This window comes from Cyprinodon tularosa, unplaced genomic scaffold (assembly GCF_016077235.1).
Source record: "Cyprinodon tularosa strain WSP-4 unplaced genomic scaffold, ASM1607723v1 ctg189, whole genome shotgun sequence".
In the NCBI taxonomy this organism is placed as follows: Eukaryota; Metazoa; Chordata; class Actinopteri; order Cyprinodontiformes; family Cyprinodontidae; genus Cyprinodon; species Cyprinodon tularosa.
In genome coordinates this window covers 132,296-153,874 of record NW_024038669.1, presented here as the reverse complement: position 1 = coordinate 153,874, position 21,579 = coordinate 132,296, and the positions used below count along the sequence as shown (strand labels likewise).

Sequence of the window (21,579 nt, the reverse complement as noted above, 5' to 3'; positions counted from 1 at the left end):
TTATTAAAAACTGAGGTTTTTATCTTACAACACAGCTTCCTTAGTTTGATCTAAAGGGGAAAGAAGAGATGGAAAGATGGTGGAGAGAAGAGAGGAAAAACCAACATTTAATAGAGTGCTGGAAGGAAGCACAAGTCAATGTCAATAATTGCTTTGTTGCCTCTGTGAATAACATGAGCAGCGGAGTCAGCAGATATGAAATAACTCCGATATTAATGACAGAGCAGCAGCACTTGAAAATGCTAAAGAAGGAGAGTGGACGTGCCGACCTTGAGCTGACATTGTGAGCAGCAGAGAGACTCGGGTTCAATCAGGGAGGGAGCTTTTCTCAGGGAGTCCACTAATCTCACAGGGCAGCTGAGGGTTCATCAGAGCCGAGGGACCCCTGGGACCCGCAGAGGTAATGGGGTTAGCTGAGACAGAGGCGGAGGAGTGTGTCGATCTGAGAGTGCAGAAGGACAGGTCTTGGAAACACAGGCTGCGTGCTTGTGTGTTGCCAAACAAAATGAGATGCACGCATCAATGTGTGGGTGTCAGGAGGAGCGAGGGCCATCCTGATAGAAGGGGAAGTTAATGGGACGTGTGACGAGGCTGATTGCTGGGGCCTCGCCGATCTGGAGGGGTTAATGAAGTAAATGGCTTCTTGGATAGCACGCTATTGAAGGCCGTCTTAAACTGCATATAGATGCAGTAACACACAGATGAACTCTTCTCCTTCATTTACCTTCCAAAGATAACAACTTGAAATACCCAGACTGAAAAAGACCACGTTAATTACTCTGATGGTCTATCTCTGAAATAATCCATACATACAAATAAATCCACAGAAATAAATACACAAATCAAGCTAATAGCAGTGTAATGAATAAGACTGAGGATCAATCCTATACAAGCTTCTGAAAATGTAGTAACGGTTTGGAAGTAAAGCCTTTTCGGAGTGACTGTTGAAGACTTCTCCTGAATGGAGAAACTAGTCCCATGGATTTCTCTGGGGTTAGAATGTAATACTTCTTTAAGCTTCTGGGGCTCCGATCAATGTAATCCAATCTCCAATTCCTTCTATAGATTATCTGCTGGATTAAAGTCACTTGGCCATTTGTTGTCTTTCTGCAAAATCCTCTCTGAACAGTCAAACCTTTTAATTTAATTTAATTCAGTTTATTTATATTGCACTAACTTACAACACCTGTCATATCACTTCACGGAGACAATATGATCAGATCATATATTTAGATCGGTTAAGTATATTAAAGAAAACCATCTGATTGCATTGAGTCATCATCAACACACAGGACACGCTCCTCCTGGATGAGTTTGCTGCGATTTTTCACCCAGCTGTATACTCAGTGTTTGAACTGTCCTCTATATGCAGAAAGTAAGGTGTTGTTTAGGTCTTACTGAAGGACATCATCTAGTAATAAACAGTCACAAACTTGTAAGACAATTACTCTTCACACAAAGCCACGACTGCCCCAATGTGCAATACCATCTGAACAAGTTTTATTTTATTCTCATCTGATAAGCTTTTATTATTCCAGTATATAACTGACTGGTCCTGATGGTGTGCTGCGAGCTATAAGCAACCCTCAACATGCTTATTCTTCTGTGGTGGAGCGTGGTGCTGTGTAGTTGAATGTATTACTAACCAATTTCAAGTGGAGGCTGTTGCTAAATCTGTGCGTTCCACAACAATGAGAAAAGAAAGTTTCTGAAAGAGGTTTTTGCTTTCACCAAACAAGTCAATGACTTGATGCAATCAGCTGGTTTTCCTTGACAGAAACTTTTAACCAATCTGAATGTATTGTCTCTGCAAAGTGCCGTGAGATGACATGTGTTAGGAATTAGCATTATACAAATAAACTAAATTGAACAACAGATATTTCTTTTGAGATAATTTATGCCTGGTTCACATGCAGGACTATGACCTAATCCCCTTCAGATAATCTTAAAGAGATCCAGAATATCCTGCTGGTGCTAAAGGTAACCTTTTGAGGTATTCTTGAGGTGTTATAAGAGTCGTCTAGTCTTCTTAGAAGGACTCTTATCAGGAGGATTCAACTTGTATGATTGTCTTGACCCAATATCAAAGCGTGGTAGGTGTTCCCTGAGGTCAAATGAAAGCATAGCTTGTTGAACATGATGTATACCCAATTAGAAAGTAAGATGCCTGAAAAAACTTTGTCCATTAACTACCCATGTTACTTCCTCCTTGCTGGATATTTTCATTTACTCTAAACTTATATTTGATCTTAGGAGATTTTGCCTTTATGTGTGAAGCCTGTTGGTGTGTGGCGTGTTTTGCTTCACATGTTTCCCACACACAGTGGGAACAAACCTGCAATATATATTGTTTATTTGGTCCTGTGTGGGGTCACTCAGAATTTGAAAATCAGATGAGAGTTTTAAAATCTTGTAGTCTGAACCAGGCATTTATAGTGAAATGCCTTTTACAGGCAGTCGTCTAACACTACCTGAAAGAAAGCATTTTTTTGTCTGAGTGAAGTCAGTTTTCTGATGGTTTCTGGGCTTTCATTGCCCCTTTGGACCTCCCTTTTTCCATGTTTAGATTATTCCCTATGTCAATCCACTTTATAATTTATCAAAACATTTTCTCTCATTTGTATATGTTGGTAGTTACCAGCATGTGGTATAAAGGGCATGTCAAAAGCCCCATTAGAAATATATTTAATGAGGAAAAAACCTCATTGTCCGCTTGTGTTTCACATTGCTATTGCAGCAAAAAAAAAAATCTGCATAAGCCAGCATGACTTCTTGGGACACATTGCAGAATATTTAGAGCATTTGATTAAAATAAAACATTTCTGCAGGCAGCATTTTGGCTCTTCAGGAGCGCTGGATTGGCTACATGTGTTTTGCATTTGCAGCTAGACTTGAAGAAACACAAACAAAGGCAGAGAAAAAAAGATATTGCAAGACTGTGTTCCATATGCAAGGGGGCTCAGAAAAAAAAGATCGTTTTAATGAGAGCGATAATGACGTCTGAGAGAAGATCCGGACCAGAACAGAAACAACAATGCAGATGAGGGAGCTAAGACAACAACAAAGCCGCCCTAAATGCAATTGACTGTGGAGTCCCCGCTGGCTCCGTCTTTGTGACGAGATGACACTGCACCCATCCCCCTGCCACTTATAGGGACATTATCATAATGCTGGCTCTGTATGAGGGGAGCTATGAGAAGTGAGCTCATCTTGAAGTCCTCCACAAGGCCTGATGCATGCTGAACGAGGATGGTGCTGAACAGTTGAGGGGGTTGTATAAATCCAGGCTGACAGCTCTAGCATGTAACAAAGCAAGACAGGATTGACAGCACCAATTTGATGGCTCTCAGCTTCGCTTGTAAACACACTGTAGAGAAAAAGACAGAGACTGTCCTTCTGTTGTCCCTCTGTTTTCTCGTTGTCTTGCCAATGCAGACATCTGTGAGGAATGAAGAGAGCAAAGTGAATGATGTTGCAAACCAAGCGTTGCTGAGTGTTTTTCAATAACTCAGCAGCCGGGTTCAAACTTTTCTTTCTATGTACCCAAAAGTAAAGTAACAGATTAACATTTTTGGCATCTATTAATGAATAATAAGTCCTGAGAGTCGAATATTGTTTGTCGTAGATTGTGTGAACCTTCACACTTCGCACATCTACCCTGAAACATCCTGTTGTGTTAGAGCCAGGCCTGTGGTCAAATACAGCTGCATGTGTGTGTTTGTGTATATGTGGGTGTGTGTGAAAGACTCAGAAAGAGAGATGAGGAAAACTCCCCAGATGTGTGCGCATTGCACTTCCCCTTTTGAGTAAAACAAAGACAGAAACATGCAGCAGGTGTATGAAACACAATGCTGAATCATTCAAGACTTACATGTCCAACAAAAGGGTCAAACTTCTTTTTAAGTTTCTTTTTTTCTACAAACTGCTCACAAATAAAACTGCAATAATTTTTTTTATAGCAAAAACATTTTGAGCCACAGATTTCTGCCCTTTCTTGTGTATATATATCAGTGTGGCATACTGGGTTTGAGGAGGGTTGCATCTTAAAGTCAATCTGCATGTAGGTGAGACTGCAATGACAAATAGATAAGAAATTTCTAGTCAAATTTTGTGAGATGTTGCAGGGTTGGCACTCGTACAAAGTCGGAAGCAGACACATACCGCACACACGTTTTCAACAAAACTCAACCAAAAAAAAAAGACACCTGGCCTGCATTTGTTGTTTACTGTACATTGTGTGAACACTGTCCCATCTGAAGCAGCTTCCCAGCGGCAGGATGTGGTTGGGCGACACGTCCTCGCTCAACAACACCCACTTCCTATGAGTTTGATAAACAGCGTTGTGGTTTCACTCTCCTCCTGCCCTGTTGAACTGGGGGGAGGTAGTCGTTAAACACCTTGGCTCGACAGCGCCACCATCTGCTCATCTGACATGAGACCAGAATAAGGGAAGGGCTTTGTGTGGGGGAGGGCTCAGGTGCCCCTTAAACATTTTTACATTTATTCATATTAACATGAAAAAGTTTATTTTCAGAGTTTTTGTGTGATGGATGAACATAAGTAGCAATACTTGTTTTGTTTTTTCTTCCAACTTTTCTGCATCCTATTTAACTCTAACCCTGAGTCAACATATGTGCCATAACCACCTATAACATAAATATAGCTGCAATACTTTAGGGGCACTTTTAAAATTACATTTTAGCCTTATCTCACGCAGTTTGGACGATCACCATCTTGGAATAACAAATTTCAACTCTTGCCAAATTTTCATATTTAATTTTGAACCAAATCATACAAGTAGGGGCAAGGGGGACCGCGATCCCTAGGGGATCCATAGAGGTACTGCATGGGGGTCACGAAAGTTTGCCTTGATTAGACTTTTTCTATATTCCCCCCTGCAATTCTTGACACAAATGAATTCAACACTGTAGTAAAAAGATAAATGGATGCAGAAGATGTCTTTCAGTCATCAATGCACACATTCAGCAATACACAGGAGATTTTTAAGCTGGGCACCGTTTCATTCACAACGCCTGTCCCATCAACGATGAATCAGAATCAGAAATACTTGAATAATCCCAGGGAGAAATTACTTTCGTTACATTACTTCATCTATAATAGAGTGACTATAGGACTAGTTTAATATAACATAGTTTCATCAATATATATAAAATTACTGTAGAGGGTCCCCGCTCCATCTCACCGTCAGTTTGGTGGTCCTTGGCCTGGAAAACGCTGAAGACCCCTGGTGTAGAATGTGACTGACAGCTGTTGTAACATATAAATATGCTTTCATCTAAACTGTTGTAGTGTTGCTGTGACTTCACTTATAGGGATTTTACCCTGCTGGATAGTAAACCTCCTGATTCTGCAGATTTTCTTCAGTCTGCTGTCCTGGACCGAATCACAGACTGACGCTCAGGAGCCACATGGTGAGGATTAATATTCTAATGAAGTTTTTTTTTTCAGCAGATTAAATTTCAAACAAGCAAGGAGACTTGGAAATCAACCAAGGACCCGGGGACTACTGGTAAATGACTGAGACTAAGTAGTGGGGGAAACAGATGCGAACAGTAGAGCAAATGAAAAAACACAGGTGCAGAAACCAGACTAATTACTTGAAAGCTGTGGCTGAAAGAGAAATGATAAACAAGGGATAAACACTGCAAGGAATAAACTAAAAGAATGGGTCTAATAATACAGAAATAATGAGGGAAAATAAAGACAAAAACAACTAAAAATGCTGAGAAAGAACCAAGAGAAATCAAATAGAAAACAAAGGTAATCAAACTGAATTAGTACGGCAACCCCCTAATAGCCAAATTTAAAAAAAATACAGCAAACATTAAAGAATGGAAAACAAAACTATAACATAGCATGCAGGACCTAACAGTATTACATTAATCCTCTCATCAATCCTGTCCAGCTCTTCTACCGTTGTTAAAAATAAGCATTCCAACAGCATGATGCTGCCACCACCATGTTTAACATTGGAGGTGGTCTGCTCAAGGAGATTTAAATTGCCTCTATATTGAGAGAGTATTTTGCATTATTTAGGACAGAAAGATCCATTTTGGTCCCATCTCACCAGATGACCTAGTTCCAGATGTTTTTCTTTCAGCAACACATTTTCTTCTTATCACTTCCATAAGGGCCACAGTTTAAAAATACAATTTCCCTCAACAAATTGCAGCTCTTCCCTGGCCACCGTAAATATATGTCCATCCTGGTTTCTTATATTAAATCAACTCTTTGCCCAAATCAGATTCTGTTTAGGGGCACCACAGGATAGAGGGATTAACAAAAATACACATCACACTCTTTTTAAGTTGGCTTTTAAATTTTACAATATTTTCCATCACGTACATTTTGAACAAATGTCATAAAAATGTTGCTCATAAAGCTGCAAAATATAAACAAAAAACAAAATCCTGTCTCGAATACAAATAGAAGGTAATTAGACAAGAATGCCCTTAGATCAGTTAAGAATCAGAGGAAATAAATGTGTCACATCCATCTTAATGCCATAAATTAGTCAGCTGGAGCCGTCACAGGATAAAATAGCAGCTTTGATCAGCCCTCGTATCTCTATAGGTTGATGATTTGGTGGCGGAAAAGACTGCAGCGCCATTTCTCTTTTTATCCTCCCGTCGTTTTTCCTTTTTTCGGTTGCATGGGCACATACTGTCAGTCACATCTGTGAGCTGTCAGACCAAGAACATGCATACTTCTGAGGCCGGGGGGTAGGGTGGGGGCAGCTATGGGTGCATTAGGCATGCTGATCCTTCACACTCCCCTTGTCAAACTTAACATTAAAATGAAAGTCCATAGTGAGTGTTTAGGAAGTGCGAGCATGCAGTATGTTTGTGTGAATGTGTGGTACAGGAGACACGCAGGGTCAAAGGAGAGGAGGCATGCCTAATCCTGTGGGATGTGCTGGTATTTTACTGTGAATGGGAATGGGATGTAGAGATGTGCTCAGTGGTTCATGGATCACAAAAACTTCCTAACTGACAGAACAGAGTCCTGGGGGAGCACTGTCGAAACTGGGGGAAGGAAAAGAATGACAGGAAAAGGGCACACTATAAGCAGCGTGACTCTGTTATACTAGCAGAGTGATTGATAACAGAGGGATGAACTATTTTAGCTGACATTTAGATTGATTTTCTTATTAAAATGACTTGAATTTAGGGATCTTTTGTCTCATAACTGTTAGCATATGTCTCTATATTGTTTTATTTATTCATTCGGCAAACATCCTGCCATAAATTTCCCCCATCCACTCTCTATACCTACTTATTCTATGCAAAATTATAGGGAGACAGGACAAGGTGCAAGATATTAGGGTTATTTTAACATGTTATTTTATGATGTTAAAAGTGTGTGATACGTTATGCTCTTTATGCAATGTGTAATATCAGATGGAAGTGACAGTACAGTTAACACATAGTTGTGCTCCACCCTTGTTCTGATTGAGCAATAGGCTTACACATGATTTATCTATGCTTCCATTGATCCATGTACTCAGATTGTCTGCAATTCAGTGCCTTGTTTCTGTTCAATTGTGACTCTGATAAAGATACAGATGGTTTTGAAAGATGATGCTCTTTGAGTTTTGCAAATTCAAATGAAAGCAAATCACTGGTTTCCAGCCTTTTCTGCATTTGTGGGGTTTGGTGTCCTTCAGCTAAGCAGCATCTGGTTGAGCTTCTATTTATTGAAGTTGCCCAACTTGCTTATTTGTATTTAACACAGAGGAACTCTGGCCAAGTTCTTGGCCTGCATGAAAAAAATTATGTATGGAAATGTCACTACCTAAAACCTTGAACACACTATCGGTATTGTTATAGATGGTTGTTGCATTATGCTGTAAGTTTGCCGCTGCCCAGTGGGGACAGTGAAGGGTTCATGGATAATGTTCTCTTTCTGTTGTAAAATGTTGTTGTATAAAACAAAATGTTTTAAGAATCTTTGACCCAGTCTATCCAAAACTTTACAACCTTTTGTCTTTTTACCCTTTTTTTAAACTTCACAATTAAACATTTATTTTTGCAAAAATGTTAAAGGCTCTTCTTCACAAAACAATTATCTGGTGACACACATATAAATGCTGAAAAAGCGTTTCTTCTGACAAAAACCCATCACCGGTCGAACTATAGGACATAAACTTTTCATCCAGCCTGAGTGGGTGTCACATGGTGGGGACAAGAGCAGCAGGAGAATGACAGCAATGATTATATTGGCAAGATAATCATCTTGGAAAGCCATAATTTCTAATAAATTTACAACAATAACCATGGGAGGATGATATATATAATAATCAGCGGGACTGTGCGTTCAAAGACAAATAAGTAGGATCTATGATACTTTTGTTATAAGGGCAGAGAAGGAAATGAACAAAACGACACGTTTTCAACAAAAGCTGAAAGTGGATCTCTAAGTAGGCTACAATAAATCTTTTAAAATGGTTATAATCTCACAATGTAACTGGCAAAGACAGGAGATTAGACTGTGTAGATTACCGCATCATGATAAGATTAACAATTTCAGGTAGGCAGAGCAATTAGTCAAAGAATCTAACGGAGAGCTGGGAGAGAGAAATAAGAGGCGCAGTGACAGCTGAGCTGAAGATGGAGTTTTTCTACTGTACAAAAAAACAGTTAAAATGGCTCTCAGAAGTTGACAAAGCCCTGACATGTTTTTTTGCAGGGATGTGTAGATTTTAAGAGCCATTGGAGTCGCTGAAGAAGTTTTGAGATGAAGAGTAATGCTTAATAGCAGTTTTTTATATTGCTTTATTTTTTTGTCAAAAATACATTACAATTCCTGTGAAATGCAATAACAATGTTCATCTTCTTTAGACTGCATATATTAAACTGTTTCTAAACAGGAAAAGAGACGTAGCCTTTGGAAAAAAAAAAAACGGTTTTATCACATTAAAATTCTGCCACACCAATCAACTAGACAGAGAAGCTGGGGGGTTACAGTATAGGATTGATTGATTTTACAAAAATGAAACGAATACATGATACAAATGCGATTCATAGCTTAAAGATACTGTTTTGTTTTTTTTTAAGTTTGTTAAAAGTTTAAAAGAGAAAAGGAGTAATGTTAGAAGTACTTTGAGTGGGAATCTTGTTCACTTAAAAGTCACATTGTGAGATTCTAACACACAAAGGAATGATGCTCAGACAGACTGTTATGTAGTTATTTTTTTCTGCATTAACATGTTCTGATTGTTCAGTAAAAAGACAAGAACGATGTATATAACTTTCATACTTCGATTTTTATAGACTAGTATGCGGTAGTCAATAAATCAATCTGCATTTCAGTCCACAGCACACTTAATACAACCAAGTGTTAAAAAAGTGTTTTTATACAAGTAAAAAAAAAAAAAAAAAACGAACACAAGACCCTAGAAAGAACACATGAAATTCGGCAATTACAAAAAATATGCCAGGAAAATAAAGTTATAATTATGAAATATCTATAATCAACCATAACAAAAACAGCCCTTGCGAAATGAGGAAACTATGTAAATACTCTAGAGACAGAAATAAAATTATACAAGCATTTAAATTGTGGATTATCCCTTCAGGGATGAAAAATGTATAATTTAACTAACATGAATTGAATTGAATTGAATTGAATTGAATTGAATTGAATTGAATTGAAAAACACTTAAAAATATAAACCAAAGCACAATGATAATGTAGAGATGCCAATGAACCTGACAGTCATGTTTTTGGGCAGTGGGAGGAAGCCAGAGTACCCAGAGAGAATATGCAAACTCCATGCAGAAAGATTGTAGCAATAGTGCTACAAACTGCACCACAGTGCAAGCAAGCATGTCATCATTTATACAATTAAAATAACAATCAAGTTTAGTTAAATATTCCATAAACCAAACCAAAATCAAACGAGCAGCATTGCTGTTCTGTCGTGTTGGTGAATTTAGGTCCTAACCATAAAAATGTGCGTTAAATACAATGAAAATATAGTTGTTTCATTTTTTTTTTTTTTTTATTATTGTGCATGTTCCTACAAACATGTCTATTTTTGTTGTGCAGTTGTGAATTCAAAAGATTTCAGAAAATGGAAACGCTGTAAAACATTTATTTCTGCAGGATCATATGAGATAATTAACCACCAGATGGCGCAGTTGGTAACTTTTAGCAGCCTGAGTTGACCCGGAAGTAGAACAAAGCAGCAGCGGAGCTTTAATAAGACCGGAAGTTGGTGAGACGTTAACGAGACTGTTATTAGCCGTAGTTATGGCACTTGATGTGAAAACCAGAGCAAAACGATACGAAAAGCTGGACTTCCTCGGAGAGGGTCAGGTAGGTCATTTATCGGTTCAGGCGTTATTGCTCAATTATGTTGCTTTTCATGTTCACTCAGTCCCAGAAACGTGTAGGGAGATAACAAGCTTTAGCTGGTTGCTAATGTAAACAAAGCCTTGCTGCTGCTGCTTTCAGTCAGATATATGATCATGTTTAATGTCCTCCACAGTTCGCCACAGTGTATAAAGCCAGAGACAAACAGACCGACACGATAGTTGCAATTAAGAAGGTAAAACAATGCTGTTCTAGCTTACTTTTATTTATAGTGGCTTCTGCTTAATAACATCTGGCTTGTTTTGATGCTTCCCCAGATAAAGGTGGGCCACAGAACAGAGGCTAAAGATGGTAAAGATGGCTGCCTTTAAACTGCTGTTATTCTAACCACGTGCTGCAGGTGATTTCACTGCTTTGATCTTTGCAGGTATAAACAGGACTGCACTCAGAGAGATCAAATTGCTTCAGGAGCTGCATCATCCAAACATCATTGGGGTAAACCTTTTGCTATTATGTCAACTGATAATATTAACACATTTTATATATGTTAATTATTTTGTTTTGAATTCATTGTGCTGTAGCTGTTGGATGCATTTGGACACAAATCAAACATAAGCCTGGTGTTTGATTTCATGGAAACAGATCTGGAGGTGAGAATTCTCTTTTCTTATTCATCGTATTTAAGTCCTTTTTTTTTCTATATGCGTGGTCTTTTTCTAAAACTAACACATGGCAAATGGCCTCGACTGTTATAGCCCCTTTTAAGGGGAGTGGTGTCCTAGTGGTTTAGGGCGTTGCACTTGGGTTCCAGAGTTCAAGCTCCACTCCCACGGACTCCCGCTCTGAGAAGGTTGCAAGTACGCGGTTTGATCCCCACAGCCTCCACTCTGGTTCCTGATCAAAACCCCTGATTGCTCCCCGGGGGCCACACAATGGCAGCCCACTGCTCCCCGAGGGGATGGGTCAAATGCAGAGAACGAATTTCCCCATTGTGGGACAATAAAGGACATTACATTTAAAGACGGGGGACTCCAACCTGCTTTACTCTACATTCAATCATCCCCCGCACCTAAGCCCATATTCACACAATAAAATACAGGTGCTGGTCATAAAATTAGAATATCATGAAAAAGTAGATTGATTTCAGTAATTCCATTTAAAAAGTGAAACTTGTATATTATATTCATACATTACATACAAACTCATATATTTCAGATGTTTATTTTGTTTAATTTTAATGATTACAAATGACAAATGAAAATCTCAAATTCATCATATCAGAAAATTAGAATATTACTGAAGACCAATAAAAACAAAGGATTTATAGAAATGTTGGCCAACTGAAAAGTATGAACATGAAAAGTATGAGCATGTACAGCACTCAGTATTTAGTTGGGCCTCCTTTGGCCTGTATTACTGCAGCAATGCGGCGTGGCATGGAGTCGATCAGTCTGGGGCACTGCTCAGGTGTTATGATAGCCCAGGTTGCTCTAATAGTGGCTTTTAGCTCTTCTGAATTGTTGGGTCTGGTGTATTGCATCTTCTTCTTCACAATACCCCATAGATTTTCTATGGGGTTAAGGTCAGGAGAGTTTGCTGGCCAATTAAGAACAGGGATACCATGGTCCTTCAACCAGGTACTGGTAGCTTTGGCACTGTGTGCAGGTGCCAAGTCCTGTTGGAAAATGAAATCTGCATCTCCAAAAAGTTGGTCAGCTGCAGGAAGCATGAAGTGCTCTAAAACTTCCTGGTATGTGGCTGCGTTGACCCTGGACCTCAGAAAACACAATGGACCAACACCAGCAGATGACATGGCACCCCAAACCATCACTGACTGTGGAAACTTTACACTGGACTTCAAGCAACGTGGATGAAGTGCCTCTCTTCTTTTCCTCCAGACTCTGGGACCTTGATTTCCAAAGGAAATGCAAAATTTACTTTCATCAGAGAACATGACTTTGGACCACTCACCAGCAGTCCAGTCCTGTTTCTCTTTAGCCCAGGCAAGACGCTTCTGACGCTGTCTGTGGTTCAAGAGTGGCTTGACACAAGGAATGCGACAGCAGAAACCCATGTCTTTCATACGTCTGTGTGTGGTGGTTCTTGAAGCACTCACCCCAGCTGCAGTCCACTCTTTGTGAATCTCCCCCACATTTTTGAATGGGTTTTGTTTCACAATCCTCTCCAGGGTGCGGTTATCTCTCTTGCTTGTACACTTTTTTCGACCACATCTTTTCCTTCCCTTCGCCTCTCTATTAATGTGCTTGGACACTGAGCTCTGTGAACAGCCAGCCTCTTTAGCGATGACCTTTTGTGTCTTGCCCTCCTTGTGCAAGGTGTCGATGGTCGTCTTTTGGACAACTGTCAAGTCAGCAGTCTTCCCCATGATTGTGTAGCCTATAGAACTAGACTGAAAGACCATTTAAAGGCTTTTGCAGGTGGTTTGAGTTAATTAGCTGATTAGAGTGTGGCACCAGGGGCCATCAATTTTGAACCTTTTCACAATATTCTAATTTTCTGATATGATGAATTTGAGATTTTCATTTGTTGTCATTTGTAATCATCAAAATTAAACAAAATAAACATCTGAAATATATGAGTTTGTATGTAATGTATGAATATAATATACAAGTTTCACTTTTTAAATGGAATTACTGAAATCAATCTACTTTTTCATGATATTCTAATTTTATGACCAGCACCTGTACATTTAGACAATTTAAAATTCCTTTGGCTTACTGAGCTATATGATCAGTTATCCTTCTGCCCAACATGTCTCCTAAAATTTTTAGTGATCGGATTGTTTAAATGAGAAAACATTACGCTTTCCTCATGTATTGGATAGGTGTAAAAAGAGGAGCCTATTGTCCATGCCAAGGATAAGTATATTGAAACCTTGACATGAATTTATGTTCATCTTTCCTTCATCAGAGATGACAAAAACATGAAACAAAGTCTGAAATTCAGAGTAGGAACGGTCTGTTTTATGATTTTCATGGTATGTTTTATATCAAAGTAATGTTTTATATCACATAGGAATTAAAATGTTTTATATTACATAGGAATGTGATATACATATTTTATATTATGTTTTCTATCACATAAAAATTTTAAAAAGCATCAATTTATCTAGATGTTTAAAACATACAAAAATTGGTTTCTGCCAGAATGTTATATATCATTAAATGTTGATACATTCTGTAATGTTATTGAGATATTACACTTAATATTAGTGTCTTTTTTTAAATTCTAATCTTGGCTTAAAGATGGTAAACAATCTTATCATGTGCTCTTATGGAACGTTGAGTTGTTGTGCTGTTTGTATTTGGACAGGTGGCAGATAAGCAACCAGCACTTAACAAAAGTGCCGTTTATAGCTTATCTACTGTACGGTAGTTTAAAGCTGCTTTACCACAACAAGAGTCATAGTGGGTATATCTTTAGTTTTCAGTTAATGAATATTTATTGTTTTCATGTTGGGGATAAAATATAAAAAGATGATTTTCACATCATTTTCCTCATAACCAAGGGAATATTAAAGCTCTATTTCAGCTAGCTTGCCAGCAGTGCACTGCAATGAGTGGGAAAGAAGGAGCACATGGTCCATATACCTGGAGAGGCCCACTATGTGTTACATGAAGGTGTTTATTGGGAAGAGGAGAAAATCCAAAATATATGGCCAGGTGTTAAAAATAATCTAACAATGGGTTCAACTGTGCTGAGCAGTAATAGCTGCTATCAGGCGCCTCTTTTACATCACTGTGGAGTAATTATATGTGGGGTTCCCCTGGTAATGTCCCATGTTTTGGCCATTTAATGTTTTTTCTAGAGTCCCACAGGTTTAGATATGGCTTTTACAAATGAAAGATGTCAATTACTTGGTCTCATTTGCTCCTGGATTTCCTTGGATCCTTTGACGATTTGTGGCTTAAGTCAGTTTGTTTTATTGTGTATTTTTTAAAGTACATCAGGCCATTTATTTTAATTTTTTTTTACAATATCCCCTTTAATAATCAAGGGGAAAGAAAAGCACCTGAAAGCTAACGTTTTGTAAATACACTTCTGTGTCTAATGCAAATTAAGCAGCTCCAATGTCTTCCCATTATTATATAAAGATGGAGAGTCTTGTTAGTAAGGTCAGATCATATTCATGATTAGCAATAAAAAATCATAATAAGACAGACTGCAAGTATTACTGAAGCATGAATATTCCAGACCTTTTGTATTTTCAGTCCTCTTTTAGGCCTTTTTTCTCCAAATGCAAGGCTCCAGATGGGCAGCAACTGATAATGCATTTTGACTTTAGTTCAGTGATGACGTAAGATAAACGTGCTTTAAAGAAAATCAATACCACTCTCCTCCTGGTTGTGCACATAAGTGCTATTAGCTGCTGGTGGGCAGAACACAGTGAGGAGAGGGGAGGCTGCAGAGGATTGTCTCATGTCTACCACTAAAGCTGATGGACTAGTTTAAAAGCACATCCTGTTATATTTAATCACTGATGACATTATATGACAGGCTGCAATAACGAGCCACTTTAGAACAGATGGAAGTGTAGAGGAGGGTTGATGTAAAGAAAAACCAAGGAGGCCTGCTTTATTTTTTTATTTCCCTTACTTTGGTTTTATCTTTCTGCTCCGTTGTTCATTCACCATATGTCCAGTTTTACTTTAAATTTAAGGCCTTTCATTTTTTACATTTGTAGGTCATCATTAAAGACACCAGCCTCGTCTTAACTCCAGCCCACATTAAAGCCTACATCCTCATGACGCTACAAGGCTTGGAGTTCATGCACCAACACTGGGTGCTACACAGAGTAAGAGAACTTAAACCCAGCAGATTCATTCATATCATTAATTGATTGATCCTCTTTATGTTTGCTGTTTTTAATTTAAATTTTTTTTTCTTTGCTAGGATCTGAAGCCTAATAATCTGTTGCTAGACGGGAACGGAGTGTTGAAGTTGGCCGATTTTGGTTTGGCCAAAGCTTTCGGCAGCCCAAACAGAATCTACACGCATCAAGTTGTTACCAGGTTAGAGATGTTGAACCGATTCAGACAACGCAGCATATTTCCTCAATCCATGTGATTTTAGGACAACAGCATGTCTCTTAAATAGGGCTGAAACTAATGATTATTCTTCTAATCAATTATTCTGCCAATAATTTTTCGATTTATAATTATTGAATAGCAAAATGTTCCTTAAAGATGATTTTTACAGAATTAAACAAGGTGAAGCTAAAAGTCTTCCACTTGAGGAGTTCTGGAGAGAGCATATTGACAAATGAAAAAGTAATTACTACAAAATATATATATTCACACATTTTGGAGAGTGGTAATTACTGCTCAAAGTGGGTTGCTATGTCAGCTAAAGGCATGTTTGAGTCTCTATCCTGCAGTTAGTGATTAATGGATTAATTAATTAAAATCACGATTAATTGTTTCAGATCTAATGTTAACATTAATTTGGCTTCTTATAACAGTAATTATATTGTCCTTGAGGAGCTGGTGGTGAGCAAATTAAAATATGTAAAACTTCTTTTGAGTGAAAGAAGAACAGAAAGTAGTGCCCTCTACTAATTCTTATTTTAAAAGAATTTGATACGTGGCTTTAATAACTGGGAGACCTTATCTGCTTCTATATATTTATTTTAACCTTATGTCTCTACTAGATGATGCTTAAAAAATTAAATTGCTGCCCTCTTTTTCATTAAAAATACCTCAAACTCAGTCATAATAATATATTTGAATATATGCAGAGAGAATTATTTTAAACAGCAATTTGATCTTGTCACAGATTTTGTCAATTTTTAGACATGGGCTTTCACTAGACCATTCATAAATACACTTCCCTCTGAAGTGTTGTCGTTCTGTTGCCCCAGGTCACGTATTATGCAGCATTTAATGGCTGGGTCAACACTTACAGTAGCAGCCATTCAAAGTGGCCCTTCCCTGTTAAAGCACCAGCCCACTTCCCTCCAACTGCCAGCAAAATCCCCTCTACCTTCCAGCCAGTGGAGTGACTCCCTCTTGCATATTTTTTACTCTGACTCCAGCCAGGGTCTGACTAGGAGATGATGCTACTCTGTAGTCTCTTAATGTCCACAACTCATGATAGGAAGAATATTTTAGTTCAATGATTGATGTTTAAAAAGGAATTGTAGGGGACCAGCCAAGGAATCATCAAGGAAAGTGGGAAATTTTTGAATGGCTACTACTGTATATCCAACTGTAGGGGCTCTGATGCATGCATGCATGCATCCTTAAGTGTGTATCTGGAGCGTGCAACAAAAGTAATTTCCCTCTGGGATTATTCAAGTATGTCCGATTCAGATTATTTTTTCTGTCACACTGTCTGCGCAGACTCACATCTGACCTGGTATATCACAAATTGAAGCTAATTCCTGCATTTCAACAGCTCGAATGATAAAAAATTTGGGGGGAAAAGTAAAGTTTAAAGAAGGCAGAGCTGCACTCATTGTCACAGAGATGTGTGGCTGTCATGACCAACCTGAGAGCCTTGCTCTGAAAATCTATACAAAAAATAAATAGGAACTAGTTTTAAAGAAAAGAAAATGAAGCCACAACAAAGACTCTGAAGCAGTTCATGACTTTATCTGAATGTAAATGAGGAAACTTCATTTAAATTTTTTATGTCATAAAAATTGAAGCGAAATAAACCGTGCGTGTCCCTCATCCTTGTTCTTTCACTTGTTTCACTAGTTTTTTTTGAAGCTCAAAGATGATCTTTATTTTAGTTTCTGTTTTTCTGACCGTGGGTAAAGCACACTGTTTATTTAAAGGTTTTACTATTCGCGTATCTCAACCAACTCTGCCCCTCTTGCTATATGCGTACCGTTTGTTTGACCCTGGCTTTTCTATCTAGAGAATCAGATTTTACTTATTACTTTCCCCAAAGCTGTGTTTAACTTTCCCAAATTGTCTCTCTTCGTGTCAGTCATGACACTAAACACCAAATTGCTGCTTAGGGCCGACCAAAACAGACCAAGGGTCTACCTCCTTCAGAGCTACACTCCTTCTGGGCAGTCTGACCAGCTCCATACATTTTTAATGAGATCCAACCAACACAACTTCATCCAATCCAATTTTCCTTCAGATCAGGTGTTAAGTTGTGTCTGTTGTAATCAGGGCTCAAAGGCTTGATGCCTGTTATCAAGTCTCTTAAGTTCTGGCCTGCTTTCCTACCCATGTTGATTAAATCATCCCCACAGCATAATCCCACTGCTACCATGTTTCATCCTATGGGTTTTACGTTCAGATTTAGATTTTGTTCCTGTTGAAGCTCCTCTCGTGTTTTTCCTAACTGGTTTCTTTCCCAGGTGGTACCGCTCTCCTGAGCTCCTGTTTGGTGCCAGAATGTATGGTGTGGGCGTCGACATGTGGGCCGTGGGATGCATCCTGGCTGAGTTACTTCTTCGGGTAGAGAAGCCTCACTTTATACACTTCATAAAACAAAAAGGTCAGAGGATTTCAATCCATCTTCTCGTTACCCTCTTGCATCTTGCAGATACCATTTCTTGCCGGAGACTCGGATCTGGACCAGCTGACTAAAATCTTTGAAGCTCTCGGGACTCCCACAGAAGAGACGTGGCCCGTCCGTATCTATTCTTTTAGTTCATTTTTGATTTGTGACCTTTAAGATTAATCTGTGGAATGTCTCTGCAGGGGATGACCAGCCTACCAGACTATGTTTCCTTCAAGATATTTCCTGGTACCCCTCTGGAGCACATATTTAGTGCTGCTGGAGACGATTTACTTGAGCTCCTGCAAGGCCTCTTTACCTTTAACCCGTTAACGAGGACCACAGCTACACAGGTAAGAAAAAAAAAGTATTTTACAAAGAAGCTCTTATTGTTTACATATTGGTTGGGCAAGACAAAGGTCATTGTTTAAAATTACATGATGGGTTTTTCTTTGTTCCACTAATTTTTCTAGATTAGTGTTAATAATGTGATACAAATTCTAACTATAGCTGCAGAACATTGTGACTTTATGAAATGACTGCTAATGTTTCTGGGTTATTTTAAAGGAAACAAAAAAAAAGAAAGTGACTTACCTAAAATGAAATGCAGATTATCTGTGTCAAAAGGTCAGTTGGTTAGGTTAAAGAATGTCTCGTACGCCACCTGAGTTTGTGGGCAGAAAAACTGAACAGGGAAATAATTTCTGTATCTCTATTTTTTATACAGCTTTAATTCTTAGATTTTTGTTTTTTTAAGTTGTGTCTTTTCCTTAAATCATTATTCACTCAGTTTGCTATATGAGTCTTATCCAACATAACATGGAAGTTTTAACCCTTTCAAATATTCCAGCCTTTTTAATAAAAAAACACCCCCGATTGTATGCATTTATTAATCTTTGCACTTATTTTAACTTATGTTTACCTGCATTGTTGTTTTTTAATTTGGCAAATACCTCAGCAGTGAGCCGGAGGATAACAGTAACATAAGTGATTGTGAGGAAACATTTCCTCTTTAATAGGAGAAGAGTGAATTTTTCCAATTCGAGTAAGTCAGAAATAATTTGATACAGATTTTTCAGTTTTAGTGTTTAGCTTCTAGTTTAACTGCAAAGTATTTTTTTTTTAATGCAGATTTAAAGACTGTTTTCTCCTTATAAACCTTTATTTTTGCTCAGCACCCAGGCATTTCTTCTACTCTTCCTTAAATATGTTATCTCCAAGATTCCCTCAAAATCGCAACTAAACACAGTAGTGACAGTATCATGCTGTGGGGCTTTATTTCAACAGAAATAGGGAATATGGATAAAATACAGGGCAATAATTTATAATGTGTCTCTTCTTATACTTCACAATAAAATTCCATTAAAATATGTAAAAGTTTTAAGTGGAAGTTTGGAAATAAATGAAAATACAAGAGGTATAAATGTTCTTTGGGTTTGACAATTGAAGGGCTGTTGGCTGCTCAATTTAAAGAAGCACTTATTTTATGAATAAATTGACTTTTTTAGATCTCAATTTTTTGCAGTGTTGATTTAAATTTGAGACTTGATTCAAAATAAAAATAAAAACTATGTACCGGTAGCTTAATGCAAAGGACTTTAAGACTATAGAGGTAGAATTTCATCTACTGCGGCCCCTAGGTTAAGAACTAACTCATCTGCCGTTAGTGGATTCAGGGTTCTCTGATAAGTATTAGTACATCATACGACGTTTCTGAGACAGAACGATCCTTTATGTTTTTGGATGGTTATCTGCCCTACTGTTTGTAAGTGCTGCTGTCTTTAACCAGTCCTTGTTAACAGTGCTTTCCTTTGTTCTCCATCCAGGCTCTGAAGATGAGGTACTTCAGTAATCGCCCGGGCCCCACTCCTGGTCCCCAGCTACCACGACCCAACGCCTCTCTAGAGGCTTTGAGGGAGAAAGACACGGTCGGACTCAAGAGGAAAATAGAGGGCTTGGATACAAGTAAAAAAAATCTGATGTTTGCATTTTTACATCTGTAAGCCAGAGTTAACATTATTAGCTACAAAGCTAACATTTTCTAAGTGTTTCCTCATTTAAAGCCAGACTCAAATTTTATAAATAGCTCAAATCTTAACCTAATAAACCATTACATTTTTAACAGTTCACACACTGATGGACCCTTACTCTAAAACCAGACATTTAGTGGGTGTTGGCTGTAATTACAGCTTAAGTTAGAAATGTAGAACATCCTGAAGCAGAACATGCACATGCAGTTTAGTGGGAAGGTTTGTTTTAGTGGAGCAGAGGGTTGGTGTAACTGGGAGGTTCAAAGCTTTTTCCAGCTCCTCCTGTGGTTTGGAAAATACTCGGGTTTGACTTCATGCTGTGTTGTGTTGTCTATATTATAGAGAGCTGGTCATAAGACTTATGGCAGGATACTTTGCAGAGATTCAGTTTGGTATTTTCTATATGTAGAAAATTGATGTGAATGTATTTCTTCTGACATAAAAATTTTTGTTTTTTCAGCTGTAATGAAGAAAAAGCTAATTTTCTGACCAGATGAGACCTGGTATTATCGGATGACTTCTCCCAGGAATCTCCACTGGATGTAAACACAAATCCGCTTTCAGATGAGGCTGACTTTAGGACTTTGTAGGAGCTGTAGTATTTATGTGGTGACTGTGCCTGTAGGACAGCTCAGGACGTCCTATGTGCTGCTGGACTCGGACACGGATGCATCAACTCTAAAAGCACATTGAACTATTTCTTTTTGTTGCTTAAGAAAGCAGACATAATCTTTTTTATGTCATGACTGTTTTATGTTTGTGTTTTTTTATGTATTGCCAATAAATGGTGTGAATGCATATCAGATATTTGACGTTTTTTATTTTTGACTGTCTACAAATAAAACATTTCATATTATTTATGAATATGTGCTTTAGATTGTACAGATGGTATATAAATTATTAGAGCTGCTTATCAGAGTTTCTTGTAATAGCAAACAGAAGAAAGAAAGAAAAGAAAACCAGCTGATTACATCGACTTATTGACTAGAAGGCAATCCTTCACACCATGCATGTTTGTAGCGACAGTGGAGAGGAAAACTCCCTATTAATAGAAGAAGAAACCTCCAGCAAAACCAGGTTCAGAGTGAGCGGCCATCTGTCGAGGCCGACTGGGTTTCAACGAGAACCCCAGAAAGAAGCAGAGATGCAAAAAGTAACTAAGCCAGCTCCACAGGCGGCCCTGCCCATTAAACACACAGCGAGCTAGACGAGCGCCAAGCTAGCTCCCATGTCAGAGGATGAAGAGAGCACATTTAGCCAGTCAGTCAGAGAAACAGGACTACACTGAAATACACCTGCATATTGAGAGCAAAGTGCACTGTTAGGAACATAAGGAACAATCATATCTCTGATACAAGATGGAGCTTGGCTATTTAAAGGTTTATATGTGAGAAGGAGGATTTTAAATTCTATTCTTGATTTAACAGAAAGCCAATGACGAGAAGTTAGGATAGAAGGATATGATCTCTCTTTTTATTTTTCACCAGAACTCTGGCTGCAGCATTTTGGATCAGCTGAAGGATTTTAACTACAGTTTGTGGACTTCCTGATAGTAAAGAATTACAATAGTCCAGCCTTGAAGTAACAAATGCATGGACTAGTTTTTCAGCATCACCTCTGGACAGGAGATTTCTAATTTTTGCAATATTCCACAGATGAAAGAAGGAAATTCTCAAAACCTCTTTGATATGGGATTTAAATGACAGGTCCTGATCAAAAATAACACCAAG

General features: G+C 38.3%; 1 protein-coding gene across 1 annotated transcript; it reads left to right on the top strand.

Moving 5' to 3' along the window:
* The first annotated feature begins 10,188 nt into the window (after positions 1-10,188).
* Positions 10,189-20,654, top strand: cdk7 (cyclin-dependent kinase 7). Its single transcript, XM_038282863.1, has 12 exons — positions 10,189-10,340; positions 10,513-10,572; positions 10,655-10,688; positions 10,765-10,832; positions 10,919-10,987; positions 15,043-15,153; positions 15,252-15,370; positions 17,677-17,776; positions 17,865-17,951; positions 18,023-18,172; positions 19,646-19,784; positions 20,310-20,654. Exons 1-12 carry the CDS (start codon positions 10,275-10,277, stop codon positions 20,336-20,338), a joined length of 1,032 nt encoding a protein of 343 aa, XP_038138791.1. The 5' UTR covers positions 10,189-10,274; the 3' UTR covers positions 20,339-20,654.
* The last annotated feature ends 925 nt before the right edge of the window (positions 20,655-21,579 follow it).